Source organism: Panthera pardus, unplaced genomic scaffold (assembly GCF_024362965.1).
Source record: "Panthera pardus isolate Hobbes unplaced genomic scaffold, ASM2436296v1 HiC_scaffold_24, whole genome shotgun sequence".
Taxonomy (NCBI): Eukaryota; Metazoa; Chordata; class Mammalia; order Carnivora; family Felidae; genus Panthera; species Panthera pardus.
Window position 1 is genome coordinate 47762967 of NW_026526810.1, and position 23788 is coordinate 47786754.

At 38.7% G+C, this 23788-nt stretch overlaps 1 protein-coding gene across 2 annotated transcripts in view; it reads left to right on the top strand.

Moving 5' to 3' along the window:
- FBN1 (fibrillin 1) overlaps positions 1 to 23788 on the top strand; it is a 232038-nt gene that overhangs the window by 23374 nt on the left and 184876 nt on the right. For both annotated transcript variants that reach the window (XM_053889084.1, XM_053889085.1), the window contains exons 2-5: positions 4303 to 4385; positions 6629 to 6727; positions 15524 to 15619; positions 19037 to 19132. In XM_053889084.1, the coding sequence (XP_053745059.1) occupies positions 4303 to 4385; positions 6629 to 6727; positions 15524 to 15619; positions 19037 to 19132 (374 nt within the window). The remainder of the gene's footprint in view (positions 1 to 4302; positions 4386 to 6628; positions 6728 to 15523; positions 15620 to 19036; positions 19133 to 23788) is intronic.

Here is a 23788-nt window from a genome sequence, read left to right on the forward strand (position 1 = left end):
TAAAGACCTAACAATTAAAACAATGTAATAGACAGTGGAAAGTGGACTGTAAATATATTTTTCCTTTTCCCCCTGAACTTTTAGAATACAGGTAAAAACAATTTATGCTTAAATTGGTAGTTTGTTGATGGACCTTTGGTGGGGTTTGTCACTCATTCCCTCATGAAGGCTATTGGGTGAAATACCATCTTGCCCCCAAAGGCATCTCTGCCGTAACATAGCAGTTAAGAGAGTGAACTGGCAGCAGGCTTCCTGAGTTCACATCCCCATTCTTTACTTCCAAGCTGTGGGACCCTGGCTGGTTTGTTTAACCTTCCTAAGTCATAGTGTCTTTAATGTTAAAGGCAATAACTTACCTCAAAGGGTTGCCTTGAGGATGAAATAAAGCAGTATGTTTTTAGCACATAGCATAAATTTCTTTTCTCTCTGAATTTTACTTTGAATTTGCCGAATGCTACTGCCACTTGCACTAAGCTTTAACTCTTGACTTTTTTTGGGCAGCAGGTTGCTGGGTGTGGTTGGGGAAATGAAAAGGAAAAGAAAAGTTTGAATGCTAAACTTTCATTTACACAAAAAAGTAACTCCATTAGAGATTTATCTTCTTTGTTAATGCTTTCTGTGTGAAACTTTAGAATAAAATCTTTGATATGGAAGTAATCCAATGTGTCTACTTTAGACTTTACATATCTTAGTGCTTTCCAACTTAAATAAGACATTCATTTATTTCTAGAATTAGAGCTGTTTTTCCTGTGTGTGAGTAGAATAAATACCACCCAGCTTGTTCGAAAGAGTGCTGTTAGTTTGGAGTTCTCAAGACCAAAATTAGCAGAGGAGAATTCTTACATCTTTCTAATACTTTGCACTAAGCCATTTAACCTAGCAATATTTAATGTGTTAATGTGTTAAAGATTCAGTCATTGATTGAGGATATTGGTTGCAACAACTTAAACTGAATAATGCAATACTATAAGAGATAAAATTATCAAAATTAAAAAATTATTAAAATAAAAAAAATGTCAGAGCATGTGAACAAAACCACAGTTAGACAATATGTAGAATTTTAAGTAACACTGTGAAATGAAAACGTGATCACTAATGTAACGGAACTGTGAATGAATGAAACAGTTCATGCGATGAAACAGAAAGTACCCCATTTAGGAGAGAAGATGTTTATACTTTTAAGGTAATTGCTTTAAATAAAAGAGGATGATCAAAGTGTAGCAGCACATGTTTAAAAAAAAATGAACAGTTATTGGGGTGCTGGGTGGCTCATTTGGCTAAGCGTCCGACTCAGTCATGATCTCGCAGGTTCTTGAGTTTGAGCCCCCTATGGGGTTCTGCGCTGAGAGTGCAGAGCCTGCTTGGGATTCTGTCTCTCTCTGTCCCTCTCCTGCTCAAGCACTCTCACTCTCTCTCTCAAAAATAAATAAATAAATGTTTTTTTAAAAATGAGCTGTTATGAATGGGCATTAGGTGTGGATGCAAAAGAATTATCTTCATTTCCCCAGATCCTCATCTCTTGGGGCAACCAATTTTAACCATGTTTGGTTTTAGTTCTTCTCATGTTTCTCTTTATGACACCATGTACTGTGCTTGTACGTCTATTTCTAGATTTAAACAGTATCCATTGGTTCCATGCCATGAAAGATGGGGACGTAGCTCACTTAGATATCTATACCTTTTCTCTCTCTTTTCCTTCCTACTTTTAAAAAAATCATGGTATGACTTTCAGTTATTGGTTATTTTAAAACATTATATAATATACTTAAACCTCTGTCTCTTGGATCAACTACTTTATTTCTCTCCATACCTTTCTTCCTAACTTGATAGCTATACCATTACCTTTACAGGTGCAGGTTTAAAACATTTACATTTTGTTTTGAAATCATTGTAAATTGTAACATCTTCCATGTTTTGTCTGTAGGTTGATTGTAAACATTGAAAAAACAAAGAGGAATGTTTAGATTAGTATGATTTTCAAACACCTTGGAAAATCTTTTTAATATCTTGCTTTGTAGGACTGAAATTACTGATTCTGGACTCTTTTTTTCTTAGCCTTTTCACCATGTTATATGTGTTATTACTCCATAAATACACTCATTCTTGTCAGACAATATGTCTTGATTTTTGTTTGAAAACATAGTTACTCCAACCACAGGACACCTATAAAGGCTCAGGGGTCCTCTGAAGCTATTCCAGGATTTGGTTTGGCGTTGGACTGGACCCAGTGGAGTTGTAATGAGCTGTTAGTGGGGAAGGTTTGAGGTGGTTGACTCTGGCTTGAATTATCATTTCTAGTCTAGAGAAATTTGTGGAGTTTGGAAGGTTTGGTTACTCTAACCCTCACCCTAACCCCCTATCCTAACTTCTCATCTTATTCCCCTTTCCAAGATTCTGAGTTGCCCCAGGAAGTTCTGGGTACTCTGAATTGAAGTTTTGGGCACTACTTTGTCACAGAAGGGATACAGGATTGAGAGCCAGTGGCTTAGAATTTGTAATAAACTCTCCCTTAATCTCTTATAGTGCCTTTTGTTGAGTAGTTAATTTAGGTCAGAAAATGATTCTATCATGATAATAATGCTGTATTGCGTTCATGTCCATTATTTCATCTGATACTCACATACACACACACACACACACACACACACACACACACACACACACAATGTGGCCAAGGCAGACATTTCATTATGCCAATGTGCAGAGACATCAACTAAAGCTCCGAGAGGCTCCAGCATCGGGTGCATAGTAAGGCTTTTTCCATCATTTTATGTCTAGTTTTGGAGGAATAGGGTCCTTTCCCGGGTTCCTCCATCTTTCTTCCTATCTCTCTTTTTGGCCTCAGCATCAGTCAGTCTGAAGTGTGCATTTTGCCCTGCAGTGTTCCGGGTCCCCTGGGGCTGTGAGAGAGGCACAGGACAGAGCAAAGGCTTCACCTTTGTTCCCAATTCTGCTTGTGCTTGAAGCAGTGAGTTCAGAGGAGATGAAGGGGGGGTCTGTGCTGTTACACATGGTCTGCATATAGATGGAGAGTTTGTGAATACACCCCAACAAGAAGTACTTTTATTTATTTATTTATTTATTTATTTATTTATTTATTTATTTATTTTAAGTTTATTTATTTGCTTTGAGAGAGAGGGAGAGAGAGAGTGCATGCAGGGAAGGGGGCAGAGGGAGAAGGAGAGAGATAGTATCCTAAGCAGGCTCCACGTTGTCAGCACATAGCCTGACATGGGAGTTGAACCCACAAACCATGACGTCATGGCCTGAGCTGAAATCCAACAGTCAGACCCCTAAACCGACTGAGCCACCCAGGCGCCCCCAGAAGTACATTTTAGTTACACAGTTGTTTTTAAAGGTTTACTCTTATGGGGCTACAGGATTTATACTAGCAAGCCTTGGAATAGCTACTGTTTGTGAAATTGATTACAAAACGTTTGACCTTATTCATCAGCCCCTGAACTTTAGGAAGTAGCATTAATGTTTAGGCCCTCAGATATGGCATAGTGAAATGAATGGTTTCTTTCCTGTCTCTGTGTGTTCAGTCCTCTTAGTTTCTAGTGTAGAGTTAACTAGATCCTTACAACAGTTGCTCCCTTAAGTTGTTAAATATGTATCATCTGGATTCTGAATGGAAGCTTTGCTCCAAGAAACCTGATGGAGCAGAAATGTCTGTAAACAAGAAACCCAAAGTTACGTTGACTTTGTTTTCCTGTAACTTCTGGTAATCAACTGTGTTTCCAAACTTTGGCTAAAGAAATATTTACATTTTTTTGCTTTTATTTTTTCCGACTAATGTCAGCGTTTGCGTTCCTGTAATTCTGGTGAAAGGAAGAATATGGCCACTTTTTAGGAGTGAGCTGGGACACAGAAAAAATATACACAGCTTCAATGAGTAGAAATTTAAAACTTTATATGCAGATTTCATGATGACCTTTCTTAACTAGATTGGTAGGAATTTTATTATTTAAATTAGACTCATATAACTCCATACATTTTTATATCTGTGCGTTGTGATAGAATGCACTACATTTTGCATCTCGTTTTTATTTTTCTGATGTACGCATAGGTGATATTAAGGGATATCCTTATTGGTATCATTATGTTAGAGTCCCAAACTACTAAGCCAGTGTTGGGTCCCATGAGTTTACTTTTTTTTTTTTTTTGTCTACAAAAATTCGTCCTGTTCTTGTAACTCAGAGACATTTTTTTCCCCCTTGTATGTGGTCACATATTGTTTTTTAAAAAGTGTGGAGTTCTTCTAATTGGATCTTTGTTTGTTTGTTTGTTTGTTTGTTTTAGACCTAATGTCTGTGGATCACGTTATAATGCTTACTGCTGCCCTGGATGGAAAACCTTACCTGGTGGAAATCAGTGTATTGTCCGTAAGTAAATAGACAGTCTGTCATTCTTCATGTTCTTCTTTTGTTGTTTTGGTTGCATGGTGATTCTTAGTACTTGTTCCTTTGTAACTGCATACCATTAATATGTTTATAGCAGAGCCTTCCAGCTCTAAGATTTTCCTACTTCCTCTGAATCCAGATTGGGAAATACACTAAGTTGGTCAAACCGCTGTTGTACTTTAATTCAGTGACTTCCTTTGGAATATTTCTGACATACAGGGAATAGAGCCACAGGGATAATTTGACCAAGAGTACATGTTGCCTGGCTTCATAGACTTTGTAATCACTTGGATGGGATTTTGAAAAAAGGATACATTGCTGCTTTCCTTATTATAATTTCTAACTTTGTTGGCCACCCACAAGCCTACTCAAACCTTGTACATTGAATTTGGGTGGTTGAGGCCAAAGATAGACCTAACTTTCAGAGAGGAAAGGAAGTGGCTAGAGCATCAGATGAAGATGAGTAGAAAGACTAGGGAAGAGCTCACATGGTGCCAGAGATTCCCCCATTGATTCTGCTGCCACAGCAAATGTCCAGATTCTCATCACATATCAGAAATGTTGAGTGACAAACCACATGCCAGAAAAGATGCTATTTAAAGGAGATGTAAGTCAAATTGGTTATGGCATCTGTCCTTTATGAGCTTTTACTGACATCATACCTATGGAGGAATTTTCAGTTTTCAGAAAATTCTATCAGACAGTGGGAAAAGTTAGAGTTGAAAGGACATTAAGGAATCACTAGATCCACTTTCTGTGTTGGCCTAGAGTGGTCTGTGCAGAAGAACAATATTTCAACCAGTATTCTCTTGGTGACCTGAAAAGTTCACCCCTATCCCAGTTCTTAATTTTGACCAGAAGCATCTTATTCATTTGGCATATTGTGCTTTATTTAAGGATCAAAACTGAATCACTAAGAGAGATATATAATGGTATTTGACATTTTCTAAATCAACTTGACAGTGTGTTTCCCTTGTGTTCTTTTTTTAGATATTTATTTATTTATTTATTTATTTATTTAGTGAGAGCGTGTGTGCATGCAGGAGCACGTACCAGTGGGGGAGAGGCAGAGAGAGAGGGAGAGAGAGAGAGAGAGATCAAGATTCCCAAGAAGGCTCCACATTCAGCATGGAGCTGGACTCGGGGCTTGATCTCACAAACTGTGAGATCATGACCTGAGCTAAAATCAAGAGTTGGATGCTTAACTGACTGAGCCACCCAGGCACCCCTTCCTTGTGTTCTGTAGAATCTATAAGAAATGCTGTCTTCAATAGCATTTATTTGAATACACAAGTATTCAAATAAATTGTTTATAGGATCCTTTGACAGCTTATTTCTTAATAGTTTTCAGTCTCCATCCTAAACTTTTTTGGTGTTTGAATGCATTTTCTATCAAGTATATTATTTTTAGCCTTGCACATCTCATTTGCCTCTTGCAAGGTTATACAGGAATTTGAGGAAGAGATAATGTCTATGAGCATAAAAAGTAGTGGCCAAATCTTAGTCTGCTAATAAATATAAATCATTTGCCATTTAGACTTTCCTTCTGGCCATCAGCAGAGCATCTGGTGCCAGCGTATTAGTCCCTCAGTATCATGAAAGTGTAAATATTTTTCTAAAAGATGAACAGCTTCTTGACTGCAGAATCAGTGCTATTGTAGTGGATTCCCAACTTCTTCTCTCAGATTGTTGATGTACATCTTCAATGTAAAATCAAAGCTACTCAATGGGTAGGATCCAGTGTAGAGAATTAGTCTTAGCAGGGCATAGTATTTTTATAGAAATTATTAAGCAATAAGCATTTAAAATTAAATAGGCTCCCAAGACTACCTCTGCAACTCTTCTATCATTAAATTGTAAAGCTAGTATAAAAACAAAATGCTTGTAGGCATATAAATATGTTTAAATGCAGGACTTTTGTTTGTTCTGTTTTCCCTAAATAAGATATTGGGGACTTTTGATAGATTGAGTGCTGTGTGGAATAAGAGAGAGATTGAGAACCACTGGTATAAATAAGGGAGTTGCAGCATTTTACATCCAGAGCTTGTTTAGTTCAACAGGTTTGTTTTTTGTAAGTGAATAAACCTGTGGCCTAAGGTCATGAATCATGAAGGCAAAATTAACGAGGCACCTGAGAGCCCAGGTTTCCTCATTTGAGGGTTGGGTTCCTATAAAGCACCATGCTCTCAAGCCATGTACTTACAGACCTCTGGTTTTATTGACAGCCATTTGCCGGCATTCCTGTGGGGATGGATTTTGTTCTAGGCCAAATATGTGCACTTGCCCATCTGGTCAGATATCTCCTTCCTGTGGCTCCAGATCCAGTGAGTATAACATGTTATTATATATAATATTATTTTGTGTGGTTATGCCCTATTTTCTCCTAAATTTGCTTTTGGCTTTTCTCTTGCCTGCAATACATTTTTTTCACTAGAACATCTGCCTTCTCTGTTCTGCCCAAAATACTTGGAATGGCTTTCCTCAGTCTGGCCTCCCATTTCCTTCTTCACTCTTTATAAGGAAATTACCTATGGGACTTAGTTACTATGAATACTGTAAAGATTATGTTCTCCTGTGTAGGTATCACCTTATTTATCTTTGTGTCTCCAGTGTAAACACCATAAAAGATGCTCAGTGGATTGGTTGTTCAATGAACATTTTTGGTTCAAGAAAACTAGGCATTTTTCCTAGTGGTACTGAAATATGACTCTGATTAAACACTTTTGTAAAAACTGAAGACCCCTACTTTTGCAAAAAGAAGATGTAAGGAGTCATTATGGAAGTTTTGGGGGTGATTTTTCCTTAAGCACAAATGTATTTTCTCTTTCAGAATTTTATCACTTCATTCTGTGATGCCAAATAATACCCACAGTTCATTTTTCAGAGCCTTTCCTTGCTAGTTCTATTGTTTTCATTAGACTTTTGGGGGTTTTTTTTGGTTTATTTTTTTAAGTTTATTTATTTATTTTAAGAGAGAGCACTCACTCAAACTCACGAACCGTGAGATCATGAATGACCTGAGCAGAAGTCGAGAGTCAGACGCTTAACCGACTGAGCCACCCCTGTGCTCCTTTTTGGTTTTTTATTCTTTAAATGTGGGGTCCTCAGCAATGAATTAACTAGAGGAAATGTAGGGATTGGGAAGGAGGTGAGTCATTATTGGTTATTAAAAAGGTTTAAGTTTATGCCTTTATAAACAGCCCCTCAACACCTTGACCATCATCAAAGCAAAAAACTTGGGTTTCTTTCCCATTGCCTATTTTTCCTTAGAAAATTCATTCCCCTTACAGTGTGTTCTGTTTTTGACAAGGTTTTCAGGAAAAAGTATTGTGGAATAAGAGCATTCTCTTTTGTTTATTGCAAGTAGAGACTTTAGTGTGGTCAAGGTTCATTACCTATTAAGACTCCTAATTTTAGCCCTGGCTCTCATGAGCCAATTAACAGGGTAGGGCAGGTAGTCCTAATAGACATTCTTGGTGCCCACTCACATATCTTTGCATTTATGGATGAGCACAGGTAACTCTACCTTATAGCTCTGTAAAATTTTGTGGCAGGGAGCATACCAGGTCCACATGCAGGGCATGCTGGAAGTGCCAGAGGGTTAGTGGCCTTAGAAGCAATTGTTAGCCAGTGACAGACGGAGAGTGTTGGATAAGTGCCCCAGATTCCTTGCCTCTCAATTTGCAGAACTATGAAGTGTGTTCTCCACTGTCTCTTAGAGTTCCCTAGTGGATTAAGCCCCACCTGCCCACAGTGGTAATAGGCTCCATCATGTGTTTATTAGCTTCCTTCTTTTCATTGTCTCGCTTCCCTACTTCCCTACCAGTGTTTCCTGATGTTACTTATAAAACAGACTACGTGCATTTAAATTATTGTTTTAGAATTTGCTTCTGGTGGAGCATAAACAAAGACAGCCTACTACTAAAGATAGCCAGTTGCAGATTGGGATAGAAACTTCCCATGGGCTGGGAGTTATTTGCTTATTGCATTGAGAACAGCATATTCTTATTTGATCTCAGGTTAGTTTTGAATGTGCATCTTCCAAGCAATAGCAAATTCATTCTACAAATCAAGGGCGCCTGAGCTGAAGGAAATACAGAGAGGTAGACAAGTCAACTGGTGGCATTTACAGGAACATGTTGGACATCCTGATCTCTATCAGGCTGCCACAGAGAATTGCCTAAGGAATGAGGAAGGAGTCTAGATATCAAGTTGGGAACAGACCCAGTTGCTCAGATGGGCCGTGGAACCAACCACCAACAGTGTACCTCTCTGGCAGAGAGAAAATATAGCTGGATGACAAAACTAGGTATCCAGTTGGAAAGGTCTTCAGCATGATCGTGTGAGCTGCTAATAATTTCTCTGTCAAATAAAAATCATGAGATACAGAGATAGGATGTTGACAAGTTGGTCGTAGTAGATTTCAAGCTAGCCTCAAGATAGGAGAAGTATAGTGATAGGTCCTGTGGGCCAGATTTAGGTGAGAGACTGGAGTCCAAGACTTGTGGGTAGTACTCTTTGAAGAAGTTTAGGTCCACCTATGGTACCTGCACATTGCACAAAATCTCTGAGTAGATTGCGGATCAGAGTGGTATGAGGAGGACAGTCTGGTTTCATCAAGATATTTGGAGCTTTAAATCATTGGCTTGGACTCTACCTATGCTAATATTGTCTAAATATCTTGTAAAATTAAACATGGCAGAATGTTTTAAATGAAGGGTAGCTGAGATACTCAGAATTCATTTCTGATCTTTTGAAGTGATATTCTAGGGAATATCTGTGCTATCCTGTAGAACTTCTTGGCCGCAGTGTGTTTGACAATAAATGTGGAGAAATCACTTTACTAACTTTCCTACTAGTAGAAGGATAACTCGACAGAGAGAAATGTTTGTATTCCCAAAGGGGCAAACTTAGACCATTTATTTCACCAATATTTCCTGTGAGAAATTTTATACTTGTTATGTGATATGGGTCAAGGAGGCTGGGAAAGTTGTGGGGCACTGAGGCTTTAATTTTCTCATTTGAAAATGAAAGGAGTGTTGTTCTTTCAGGTTGTTTTCTACTTGAGTGTGCTGGGACTCTGAGAATAGGAAATGATCTCTTAGTGGCCTGAAGGAGAGACTGCATTTCCAGAAGGTCCAAACTGCCAGCCAGAAATTCCTTTGGGCACTAGGAAGACAGGGCTTCCCTTAATCTATTGGAACTTTTGCCACTGGCCATAGGGCACCAGGGAAAAAGAGAAGATTGGCCAGCCAGAGTCCGAAAAAATGGGGAAGAGGGGCAGAGAGAGAGAGAGAGAGAGAGAGAGAGAGAAAGACAGAGAATCCTAAGCAGGCTCCACGTTCAGTGTGGGAGCCCCACGTGGGGTTCGATCTCATGAGATCATGAGATCATGACCTGAGCCAAAATCAAGGGTCAGACGCTTAACTGACTGAGCCACCCAGGCGTCCCTCAAGCTCTTCTTTAAATGTATATAATATAGGGACACCTGGCTGGCTCAGTTTGTAGCGCATGTGTCTCTTGATCTCAGGTTTGTGAGTTTGAGCCCTACATGGGGTGTAGAGATTATTTAAAAAAATAAAAAAACTTGAAAATATGAATAATATGAAATAGATTATTATCTTCTTCAATAACGTATCTTATTATAAAAGTTGTTACCTGAATTTTATATTTAAGAATTTGGAGATCACTTTTATACTCCTCCTGTTTTATTATTTATGCTTTTAAAAAGGATTTTAAAAACTAAACTCCTTTTTTGAGGTAGAGATTCATATTCAGTTATAAGAAATAATATGGAGATATCCTGGGTACCCTTCATCCAGTCTTCCCAATGTTAACATCCTGTGAAACTATAATATGATATCATGGCCAGGGTACTGTCATTGATACAGTCAAGACACGGAAGAGATCTATTAGTGCAAGGATGCCTCATGTTGCCCTTTTCTAGTCCAGTATGGAGCCCAGTGCGGGGCTTGAACTCCCAACCGTGAAATCAAGATCTGAGCCTAACTGACCGAGCCACCCAAGCTCCCTGAGATACTTTTCTAATGGGGAGTGAAGTTGAAGTCTAGGTTCCTTCGATACCTATAGATGTCCAGTTGCTGCAGTGCCATCTGTTTTTGAAAAGACTATCCTTCACCCATTTAATTACTTTTGCACCTTTGTCAAAAATCATATTTGTGTAGGTCTATATCTGGGTCTTTGTTTTATTCTATTTATCCATATATCTATCCCTTCTCCAATACCATACAGTCTTGATTACTGCAGCTATGTGAAAAGTCTTGAAAATGGAGTAGACGAATTCCTTTCACTTTATCATTTTAGCTATTCTAATTCCTTTGCCTTTCCATATAAATTTTAGGTTAATCTTGTCTATACCTACAAAAAAAATCTTTCTAGGATTTTGACAAAAATTATAGTAAGCCTATAAGTCAGTTTGGAGAGTATTGATATCTTTCTTATGTGGAACCCCTTATACCTTGAAAATTTTTTTATCATTTTCAATTTACTTCAATTTAGGGCTGCTTGTGTTCCCAACAGAAATCCAAGCTCTAAGGGTAGAAGAAAGCCAGGGAAACAATTCTAGAGCAGTGTGTTAGCAAGTTTGAGCAGATATGAGCCAACCACGTGCTGAAAAGTGTGAGGACACTCAGGATAGGAAGGTAGTGCTATAGCTAATCTAGAAGTGACCCTTGGAAAGGTTTTTCAGGGAAGTGAGGAATTTATACGAACAGGGAGGAGAGGAGTGTGTGAAACCCGCTCAAACTTTAGAAATAGTTGAGTCCTTTGCTTTCTAGTCTGTCTTTCTAGTAGTCTTTATCACTACTATTATTTAACCTGTCTTTCTCTGAACTTTTCCCAGCTCTGCTAGGGTTGCTTTGTTTTGTTTTGTTTTGTTTTGTTTTCGCTCTTGTCTTTAGATACCTTGGTGAAATTGCTCTTCTGAGTGGTATGTCTTTAGGTACCACAGGACATTTATGCACTTAAGGAAAAATGTCAATACTGATATCTCTCTGAATGAAAATTATTTTTGTCCTGCCTTGATTCTGGCTGCCCCTGTGGACCTGTCTCAGGTGGAAAGTCCAGGAGTTAGTCTTGCTCTCTAATTTGTCTGCCTGTGCTTTTCCTAGTACCTAAATTAAAGTCACATACCTGCCATATAGATGCTTATTTGCAGATTGCTCTCCATGTTCTTTCTGCCTCTGTACCTGCCAAGACAATGGCAGGCCTGTAGCTTCATTCCCAACTAATGCTTCCCAAAGAAAATGGTCACCTCAGTCCTGCATCTGTCATTCCCATAGCATGCTCAAATTGTTCTCTTCTGGTTGGTTATTTCATGAGCTGATTTGTACTGGGCTATCACCTAAAAGGAGTTTCTTCAATTCTTCTTGATGCCTGGCAGGTAGAAGGCATTCGGCAAGTATTTATTGAATGACCAAAATGATTGAATCTGGAAAAAACATAAAATTTATTTAGGATACTATATAGCTGCAGGTAAATGTCAACATTTTCTGTTAGCTCTAGGATGTCGAGCCTTAACTGAAACTCTTTGAGGCAGTCTGCTCATTTTCTCTTTTTTAAAAGAGTCTATTTACTTATTTTTAGAGAGAGCACACACCTGAGAGTGAGCACAAGTGGCGAGAGAGAGGGAGAGAGAGAATCCCAAGCCGGTTCCACACTGTCAGCACAGAGCCCGATGTGAGGCTCAGTTTCAGGAACCATGAGACTGTGACCTGACCCAAAGCCAAGAGTCAGACCCTTAATCACCTGAGCTACCCAGGTGCCCCTTGTCTGCTCATTTTCAATGGGAAGTCCTCATTGCGTCTTACGGCTCTGAGGGTTAACTGCATATGGCAGCTTGGACACTGACACTTGAACTCCGTAGTATTTTCAGTTTCTGGTAAAATCTTCACACAGATTGAGTGTAGGAATATATTCTGACTTGAGGTATTTAAAGCATGTAATATTTGAAAACATCCTTATGGATTTATGTGGAACCCTGGCTTTTTCTAGAGATATAAAACTTGGTCTCATAATTGCCAGACATATGGGATGCTTGTTCAAACCAGTATAAACTTAGAATACGCATCAGTGGCAATAAAAAATAAAATTAATTCGTGTATATATACTCCCTAAATTGTTCCTGCTGTAGGGAAGCTGAGTATCTAGATCCTTTATTTCCCCACAGAAATCCTGAATGATTGCTCTCACTTTTAAAGAAATATGCTTTTCCCCTGAAGATCTAAGACTCACAAAGAATCTGAAATTCCTTTGGTAAACATGTTTGTGGCAAAGCAGATGGTGAAGATCCAATTATCTTTTCATAAGCTTGTTCCCCCTGCCCAAAGATTCATAGTTCCTTGGTTTATTGGGACCACTGGACTAACTATGCCTTACTATTTCACAAGTCTGGCCAAGGGGTTTTATTTTTTAAAGGAGACATAATATTTTATGTTGGAAAAGGTTTACCTGAAAGACAGTAGAAAAAATATAAAAGCCTATCGGAGATTTTTATTACATTGCATTTTACTGTAAACTTACCGTTTTTCCTGAAAGAATTCATTCTATTTTTCAATTTGAATAATGTAAAGTCACTATTTGAACTACTTTAGCTTTTTATCTCGAAGTAGCTAAATGGCTTTGTTGCTCATGTGGGAATGGAAATTAGCTCTTGGCATGAACCACTTTAATTGAAATCAGTTTGTGGGTTGAGTTCCTATGCTGCTTGACAAATGACATCATTTCCTGTGCTTTTCCCAATCCTCACTGTTTTTCTAAGATAGGATGAAACTAAGTTTAACTTCAATTTTTAAAGCAACTATACACCTTTTCCTGACCTACTTAGAATGTTATCCAAATTTTCACCAAATCTTTCCTTCTGTATATTTGTAGATAGTTCTTTAATTCAAAAGCATTTTGCCTGAGACATTTTAATAGAATCATAGAAGCCTAAAATAACTGTTTTAATCAGTTTCCTGGGTTGCTTGACTTCTATAACAATGCCCCAACACAGGAGTTATTTCTGCTTTTATACATGGGGAAATGAAGATAAAGTATTTTTAATAGCAACCTACCTTAGGGCTGTACAATCGCTTGGAACATAATGGACAACTTGTCAGTCTTAGTTTTTAGGAATAGCTTTTAATGTCATTAACAGGTGGTATGAGTTACGTAAATGAAAATTACCTTGGTAAAGTTTTATATCACACCTACGAGTAAGCAAGATACTACTCTAGGCATATAAATGGTATAATTAATAAGCATGGTGTTTCCCACTCTAAAGAAGCTTTTAGACAAATGGGTTGGGGACAGGAGAAAACAATTTTTAAATAGATTAGGTTATATAATATACATTTCAGAAGAGAAGCATAAAGTACTCTGGAGTCAGAGAAAAAGGGGTCATATCAAGTGGGAGAAGGAGGAGAGAACAGAAAATCAGAAAAGATCAAAGAAAAGAAGATACATTTACAGTGGGTCTTAGACATAGGTAGGGTTTCAGTATTTGGTAAGAGCTGTGTGAGTTGTATGTTGAGGATTAAGGATTGGGGCAAAGAGACAACGAGACAGGTTAAGGAGGATATTCCACCAACAGACTAGAACAATGCGTTTGACATTTTGTATGGCATATAGAATGCACTGAGAAATATTTGAGTGAATGAATGAATGATAAGTGGATCAGGGTCTGAGTCATAGGACATGCTGAGAGTATTCAGAGAAGCCCTAGAAGGCTCATGGCTATGCTGAAGAGGACCTTGAATGCTGAGAGACTGAGGAAGTTCTTAGCACACTGGACATAGGGAACCTTTGGTGGTGCTTCAGTTAAGTGTGTGACATGTTCTTGAGAAGGTGTATCACTTTCAACTTGACTTCATTAACTCTTTGGTCCTCTGTGAGGGCACGGTAAGTATTCAGTTCTGACATCTTTTTCCCCATTGTCATGCTGAGATTTGTTTAGCTACTTATGAAAATGGCCCTTTCCCCTGAAGTCCATAGCCACTCTTGGATACAGCAATGAGAATCCTAACAAGGGCTACCAAGGAAGCTGGCTGCTGGGAGGCATCTTCTCTCTACTCATAGCAGATTTGGCCCCTATACTCCAGGAAAACTGAGCATAAGAGCAAGGCTGAGCATCTGGTTTCTGCTCTTTGATGGAAGGATGGGTTCTCTTCTCCCTATGTAAAATTATGGAGCGTTTTTCTGTGGGAATTTTCTCCCACAGCTTGGAGGGCAAGGTGGAGTAAGCTGAAGTTCCGGTCCCCAATCCTGGCCTCCTTGTATAGGGATGTGTCAACAAGGATTAACGACGCATTCAATCAAGCCTTTAGTCTTCTCCAAGTAGAGTAGATACTGTTTGCAGAGGACTAACTGGAGTCAGCCTAAACACTAGAGAGAGGAGAGCACTCGCCACACTGTCATTTTCCCTCACATGTGTCTTTCGCTTCAGTTTCTTCTAGTGTTTCTTCTCACATCCAAGGCTGCTACCCATGGTCCTTCTGCCCTGAACCCTGAAGTCATACTTCTGTAGGTGATAATGTGAGGAAGAGTGGATTTCAGACATTGTGGGTCTTATTTAGTTTAAAGTTACAGTTTAAACAAGCAGTTCTTTCTGAGCCAAGGCCAGCCTCCATTATCAGGAAGCCTTGTTATTAAATGCTGTTGTATGTAGTTTTTTCTTCAAAACTTCTTTTAACAAGATTCCTTCGAATTTGTCATTCAGACAATTTTCCTGGCCACCTACAGTGGGACTCTAAATCTTTGAACAGGAAAATTATTGCCTTTGTAATCACTACAATCTTCTCTCCTAGAGTTACTCAAGGCACTATTTTCTTGATAGAAATTACAGAAATGACACTGAGTGGGAAGTCCTGCTAAATTAGGGGAGTCATTTAGCATTATTAAAGTAAATATCAAAGAAACAATTACATTGTAACTGATTTTATACACACACAAAATAGCATGCTTAATGTTGTCAATTAGGTTATTTCTGCACAAATATGTGAATCTTGATAAACCATTTTATTTTCTTTCCAAATGACTACAATTCAATTCCTGTGAAGTGTTGCAATATACGTACTTAAACTGCAAAAAGTAAATCATTCTTTTTTTTTTTCCTTTTCAAGTCCAACACTGTAATATTCGCTGTATGAATGGAGGTAGCTGTAGCGATGATCACTGTCTGTGCCAGAAAGGATACATAGGGACTCACTGCGGACAACGTAAGTAAACCTTATAAGTATTCTAGATGCTAAACTATGTATATGTGCTGCCGAAGTGAGCCCTAGATGCTAAACTATGTAGACAAATGTGTAGACAGATATGTAGATAAAAAGACTACAGGGATAAGTGCTAGTGGATTTGGATTACCTGGGATGTGGCACTTTTATAGATGTCCAGTGAGTCTTAGATATGATCAGATCACTTACCTAGTGCACTTTGCACCAAAATTCTGATTGGAATTTTGGGAATGCCGGTTTGACTTCATTTCTTCTCATTTACCTTCAGCATCCCATTTACCTCATCCTTTTAATGTAGAATCAGCACCCAAGGTGCAGAATTCTTGTTTGTTCCAGATGTATATCTTCTGTTTGATCACTGAACATTTCCACCTCAATTTTCAAGAAGCATCTTAAAAGTATTTCAAAACTCAACCTCATCTTTCTCCCCAGAACATGTCCTTTCTCTTGATTAATGGTATCTGCATCTCTAGTTTCCCAGTGTAGATTCTGCTACTATAATACTTAGCACATGATGTTCAGCTTGTTGGTTCGTTCATGAACACTGTTGTGTGTGTCTACAGTCAATCAGTCCTTGTACTTTGTGGAAGATAAAAATTACTTTTAAGAAAGCTTATTTTTTATTACACTGAGATGAATATACGTACCCTGCAGAGAATTTGGAAAAGCTTAAAAATACAAAATAATAAAATTCTCTGTAATGTCATCATTCCAGATATTACGTTTTAGTCTTTTAGTGCATATTTAGTACATGAGATCTACTGTATGCATAATTTTCAGACTACTTTTTCACTTAGTATTTTATTAGAAGTATGTTCCATGTTATTAAACATTTTAAAATGTTTTAATGGTTGCAAAATACCCCATTATATAGACATTTGCTATTTATTTAATGAATATTTAATGATGAGCATTTATTCATATTGTTTCCAGTTTTGTCATTGTATACATACTTGCTGTGACGAATAATGTTATTATAAATAAAGCAACATTGTGACTATCTATGCACCACAGTGTGGTAAGAATAATGATTGAGTTTTGTGTAGTCCACAACAGTAGCATGGAGAGAGGAAACACAGGATGACTTCCCCAGTGTGGGGAAACCCTTGTGATGAGTCTCGAGGGATGAGGTGGAGTTCTCTTGTCAGATAATGGGAGATGGGCCTTCTATGCAGCTGGCACAGCATGGGCCAAAGCCTGAGAATGTGACATAGTGTGAGATGTCAGACACAGCACGTGTTTTGGTCTTGCTAGAGCTTAAGTGCTGACGGAGGTGATGGGAAGGGAGATAAAATGAAAGTCATGAGCCAGGGTTTGAGTGCTTTTACACATACCATATCTTCATCCAAAATAGAACCAGGGGAGAAGAGTGAGATAGCAACAACCAAGAACATTCATCTGTTGGATTATTTGCTCTGTGTTTACCATGTGCTAGGCAAATTTTCAAACTCTTCGCATGTATTAACTCATTGGATAAAGCAGCGGCCTCCTGAATTAGAGGCCTCTGTTACCTCTAAAAGATGAGGAAACTGGGGCACAGGGACACCAGTAACTTGTTTAAAGTTATATGAGGAGGAAGTGGCAGAGTTGGGACTTGAACCCAAGCAGTCTGACTTCATGGCCCATGCATTTAATGCTATGAAATGCTGGCCTCATATATATCACATAAATGGTTTACAATGAGAAAGGTCACTGTGGCCACAGTGTAGAGATTAACTGCCGGGGAAAGAAACCAGAAGCGGGAAGATTAGTACCAAGGCTGTGGCTAGAGAGATGGCGTGATGGGGGTGCTGTTGAAGGCAGTTTTGGAAAGGGAATCACGAAGACCTGCTGAGTCTTCCTGCTCCCTTTGGACTAAACTGCCTCATGAGCATCAAAATCTAGCACACAACAGGCTCTCAGGGAACACGTGCAGAATTAGAAAACCTTTCCTAGACCTCACTTACCTAATCTGTAAAGTGAGATGGTTGGCTGAGGCCACCCCCAAATTTCTTTTCTGCTTAAAATCTTTTCTTTCTGCCCTGATTGTAAATTAACAGCCAAATCTAATTTTATGATGGGAAATGAACTCTTGCCGTAATTTTGGCCATAAGGGGTTGTGTCAGTTCATGTCCTCTGATCTCAAGTGGATGCCAGGACAGAATTGGATAGACAAGGGAGTTATTGTGGAAAAGGGCTGTAAAGAATAAAGAGGGGGAGAAAGCTAGAGTAGGAGGAGAAGGCCTTCAGACCATGATGCAGGTATGACCCTTGTGCAAGGGGAGTGGGATTGTGTAGAAAGTGCCTCAGACTATAATGCAGCTCCAGGAAGCCTGGGCCAGGCTGATGGGAGTCCAAAGCAAAGATTGCCCGTCAGGAGAGTTCCACGATGGGCAGAAATGCCCTGTCTTTGGACCCCACTGAGTTTGGTCATTGGGTGATAGCAGCCAGGATATATGTGTCCCTTATGTGAACATGAAGCAGATCTGAAGGTGGGGCAGCTGGAGGCGGTCAGCTAGTTAAGCAACGTACAGTAGGATTTCTTGGAGCGAGATCTGAGTGGCTCAACTGGATGACTTCCACAAGGATATAGACATATCGTGCAGGAAATATATGAAGTAGGAATTAATTCGAAAGGAGGTAGTTAGGGAAGCCTCATGGAGGAATGAGATTTGAGCTGGGCTTTGAAGAGTGGGTGGTACTGGCCAATTTGGCTCAGAAGAGCCTACCACCTGTGGATAAAGATGCCTAGAAAGAGGCCATGCGTGAAAGAGTTGCAAGATACTGTACAGAGAAACGTTGTTCAGGGCACGAGCTTTCAGTTCTTACTTTAATGCCTTTTCTGGCAAGTAAAATGTCCCTCCCTCCAGCGTCACTGGACTTATCTCATCAATGGATTCTGTTATAACAGTCAGTTGGGTCTTCATTATGGTGCATAAATATGGTCAGAATTAACGTTTTGTTGAGCGCAGTTAATTGTGTGATTTAACATGCTGCATTTCTGTAATGGTGACAGAGGCCAATGTTTTCCCTCATGGGTACCCTTTGGAAATTAAGCACAAAGTCATAAGCAAAAGAGTCAGCTTGCTACAATGCAGTTCTCATCCAGAAACATCTCTTGTAAACCACCATTTTAGAGGCAGAACCGAAAGCATTGCTCAGATACTTCCCAGAATGAAACCGTCAGCATTAACACAGGTACAAACCCACCTATTCCTGGCAGTTTAGCCTGAGATAACTGAGAAACACATACAGAGTTGGAACCGTAGAGTAACTGTTTAAAATGAATCCCGGGATGTTTATTTAGTTTTTGTTTTTTGTCTTTTTTTGTTTTTATTATTGTCCTTTCAGGGGATGTTATTACTTGACTAGCACCTACTTTCAGGTAATGCTCTCGGCTTCTCTCTCCTTATCTTACAGCTGTCTGTGAAAGTGGCTGTCTCAATGGAGGCAGGTGTGTGGCCCCAAATCGATGTGCCTGCACTTATGGCTTTACTGGACCCCAGTGTGAAAGAGGTATTTTTTTTTTTCCAACAAATTTGTATAAATCTGTTCTGGTAGCTAACACTTGAACACTATTGACTTCAAGCACACATTGGCTTTATACAGCTGCTTCATGAATTTTGCTGAGCTCTAAGGGGGTTTCTGAACTGTCACTGGGAAGGTCCCTATGATGACAAGGCAGTGGCTCTAATTCTATGCATGTCATTCAATAATCTTGTCAGTGGCCTGCAGGACTCACTAGTGAGCATATGCACAAGTACCAGTTGGCGTCAAGGTAAAAAGGGGAGAATTTTCCATAAGAATTAGCATTGAGCTCGTTGTTATCCTAGTAAATTAGAGAAGTGACTCCACATAAAACATCTGTATGGAAAGGAAAAAATTTAGAATGAAGAAAAATACTCTTAAAGATCTGTTAGAACCTACTGGGGACTGTAGTGGCACATAGCGTAGCATCCAAAATTCACTAGAAACATCTATTGCCGAGGAACTGGGCTTTCACATACCGTGGTATATCCATACTCAGTACAGCCCACTGATGTGTGTGTGTAGCAGTCCTCACTTTTCATAGGGAAACACCAAGGCTCAGGGAGGTCAAGGATGTGCCTACGTTCACACACGTAATGATATGCTTTAATCTGAATGTGGGTTTTCTGTTTAAGTGTTATGCTTACTGCTGCTCCTAATTAAAAGAAGTGTTCTACTTGATTTGCCTACCTATAAATGCAAATTTAATATCGAGATATATTTAGATGTGTAATATTCTTGATTTTTTTCCCCCAGCCCCCTGAACTTTGGCTTTGATTGTCTTACCTCTACATTCATAGCCATTTTCTCATCGTTCCTAGTTTTGTGGTGAAGGTTTGGGAGGTTTATTTCATACAACGTTGCAAAAAATATTCATGAAAATACTCATTTAAAATACTAATGAACTTTTTAAACAGCAATCATCACTTTTATCCAAAGTTGTATAAAGATTTTTTTTATTCTGTGTTGGAAAGTAAAGATTCAGTAGCAGATGTTGAATATATAGTGTATAAGAACAAAGAGCAGAGATTGGTATGTGAGAAATTATTTTCTGTTTCTATTTTTGCAAGTTCACCTAAATTCAGTTATTTGCTGATAAAGCAACAATACCTATTTTAGCAAGTAACTCTAGGTCAATTACTATTATTACTGGATAAATTATATTGTATCTTAGTTCAGTACCACGACATGGTATTGATGAGTAATGCACTGTGAACTCTTGGCCTTTACATTGCATTTGGCATAATTGGGAGGCCCCTTTTAAAACCGTTTCTCTTCACAACTTGAAGTATTTTTATTGACTTGGAGATATTCAGTATTCAGAATAACAAAGATACCCCTTTCAATTAGGTAGTATCATTCCATGGCCTTATGGAAGATGATGTGGAGTTTAAATTGTTGAGGTTAAAATTGTTAGTGTGTAACATGGAAAGTGTTGTGTGAAAATAATTCCTCAGATGATAGTACTACATTTAATTTGTTTTAGAAAAATCACAAATAGGAGGAAGTTAAAGGACATTTTACCTCTAAGAGCGTGATTAATAATTTGCTGCAAAAAATATTGATACCCAGAGTGCAGGCATTGATGATAAAACAGTCTAAAATAAAGGGGGCATGATATTTAACCATTCCACAGTTATTTCTTCAAAGACTTCACCTTTTTAAAATTTTTTTATTTTATTTTTATTATTTTTTAAAAATATAATTTATTTTCAAGTTGGCTAACATACAGTGTATACAGTGTGCTCTTGGTTTTGGGGGTAGGTTCCCGTGATTCATAGCTTACATACAACACCCAGTGCTCATCCCAACAAGTGCCCTCCTCAATGCCCATCACCCATTTTCCCTTCTCCCCTGCCCCCCCCCCTCACCCCATCAACCCTCAGTTTATTCTCTGTATTTAACAGTCTCTTATGGTTTGCCTCCCTCCCTCTCTGTAACTTTTTTTTTCTCCCTTCCCTTCTCCCATGGTCTTCTGTTAAGTTTCTCGAGTTCCATATATGAGTGAAAACATGATATTTATCTTTCTCTGACTGACTTACTTCACTGAACATAATACTCTCCAGTTCCATCCATGTTGCTGCAAATGGCAGGATTTCATTCTTTGTCATTGCCAAGTAGTATTCCATTGTATATATAAAACACATCTTCTTTATCGATTCATCAGTTGATGAACATTTAGGCTCTTTCCATAATTGGGCTATTATTGAAAGTGCTGCTATAAACATTGGGGTACATGTGCCCCTATGAATCAGCACTCCTCTATCCTCTGGATAAATTCACAGTAGTGCTATTGCTGGGTCACACGATAGTTCTATTTTCAATTTTTTGAGGAACCTCTATACTGTTCTCCAGAGTGGCTGCACCAGTTTGCATTCCCACCAACAGTGCAAGAGGGTTCCCCTTTCTTTGCATCCTCCTCAACACCTGCTGTTTGTTGTATTAGCCATTCTGGCAGGTGTGAGATGGTATCTCAATGTGGCTTTGATTTGTATTTCCCTGATGGTGAGTGATGTGGAGCATCTTTTCATGTGTCTGTTGGCCATCTGGATGTCTTCTTTGGAAAACTGCAAAGACTTCACATTTTACCAACGTTAAGAAATGAAGTGAATGTGTTGAGTTACTATTCTAACCAAAACTGCCATATTACTCAGGGATTTCTCCAAGTCTGGAGTTTCTTTAACTGTTCCTTTCGCGATAAGGCTATCCTGAAATTTGTACTAAGATGTAAATATATTTTGGTCCCATCGAGTCTTCACAGTGGTGATTATCTACATAAAACTAATCCTTAAATGGCAGATTTTCAGGCATGTGCAGTAGTGGAGGTTACAGAGGAAACAGACTCTCTTTAATTGTTACCCTTTGCCTTTTGTACCCATGAATACAGTCCTGACCTTCAATGGGAGAAGGGAAACATGAGTGTAATTTCCCTGAGCACGTGGGAGAGGGGAATCTTTTTGATTCCGGAATTATATTTCTACTTGTAGAGTCTTCCCTGTTTCTGCTCTTATGGAAGACATCTGCTTACCTCTTTAAAGAACTAGGGGCAATATATCCTTTTATCCTCAAATGTATGGTCGTGATTTCAACAATGATTAACAAAAATGTAGGACTGAGTCAGGATAAATCCATCCTGAAGCATGGGGAAGTGTTCAGTGTGACTTCCGATGCTGGGTTAGTATACTGATTAAGTTGTTTATTACCTAGGCTGACTTATTAAGTTGTTCAATTACCTTGGCTAGTTGCATTATGCTTTAATTGGGATATGGATTTTTATTTTTAAAAATAACTTCCAGGAAGTCTTTACTAATCTCCTTTCTCCTTTCCAGGAGGCTAAGCCAAGTGGTCCTTCTGTACTCTCCCTTAGCACACTCTCCACGCCTGTTTTGATAGCACACATTATATGGAAACAGTGGGTTTCCATGTCTCTCTCCCCAAGTAGGGTATAAACTCTTCAGCAGCAGCTATGGTTTCATCAACTTTTTAATTCGCATACCAAGCTCAATGCCTAATGCAGAGTACATGGCCATTAAATGTTGAACTAGACTTATTTTAAAGCACCAGGAAATCTGGAGATAAGAACATATCAGATAGGAACAAATGTCTCCTAGAAGTATAATTGATGTTTACCTACTTGTGGATGGTCCTGGATATTTTGCACTGGTATCATTTTAACCAGAGTTTACAGTGTTGAGGACTAACTGAATTTGGCCCCGCCTTTCAGAAGTATGATCTTTCAGGAACACAAGACTGTCATTTTTCAGTTGGCAAGGATGCAGAAAAGAAGGTATATTTTGACTAAAACCAGGTGGCAATAAGCCAAATAAACAACTCCCTCTCATGATATACTGCACACGGAAAGGACCATCTCAAATGTCAGTTACAAATACTTCTCATAATAAGTAGCTTTGTCCCTGGCAGATATTGGAACTTCTATACATCTGTAACTACCTCAGAGAGCCAATACAAGTATAGAATACCCTTTGGGGTAGGATCTGGACACTGGCAGGATCTGGACCACTTTGAGCCAAAAAGTGAATCTTAATAATCCATGAATGTAGTGTTTGGATTTGTGATGGTGTCTCTATCACAAGCAGTGGATCCATGCTTGAATTGCAAATCATAACATTCGTTTAACAAATGCCATCATAATATGAAGCAAATTTGTCTCACTTGTAGCTTTTAGCCAGTAAAATAGTGCTTCTTTTTTTAAATTTCTTAGCTAGTTAGTTTCATCACACAAGTGGCAATGATCCTGTTGCCTGTTTCTCTGTACTAAGAGAAGGGAAAGTAAAGACCTGTGACTTGTTTGGCCTGCAATGTATACTTCTTAAAAACTGAATGTGAATACCTGTGGTTACATTTTCCAGTTTGCCACAGTCTTTACCACTTCCTATTGTAATGCCTCATGCTCACTTCATTCATTCAGTTTGCTTTTTAGCTCCTGGGGGCACTTAAGTTTGCCACCTCCTACTACAGTCTACATCAAAGATTGCATCTCTTGGTGTTTTCTTTTGTACCAAAAGTTTCTTTTATTGTTCTTTCTTTTACTTTTTTTCCCCTATAAATTTACACTTATGGTTTTCTGGATAACCTCCGGCACCATTCCCCTTCATTTTTGCCTTCTGTCTTAGTAAACTTGGG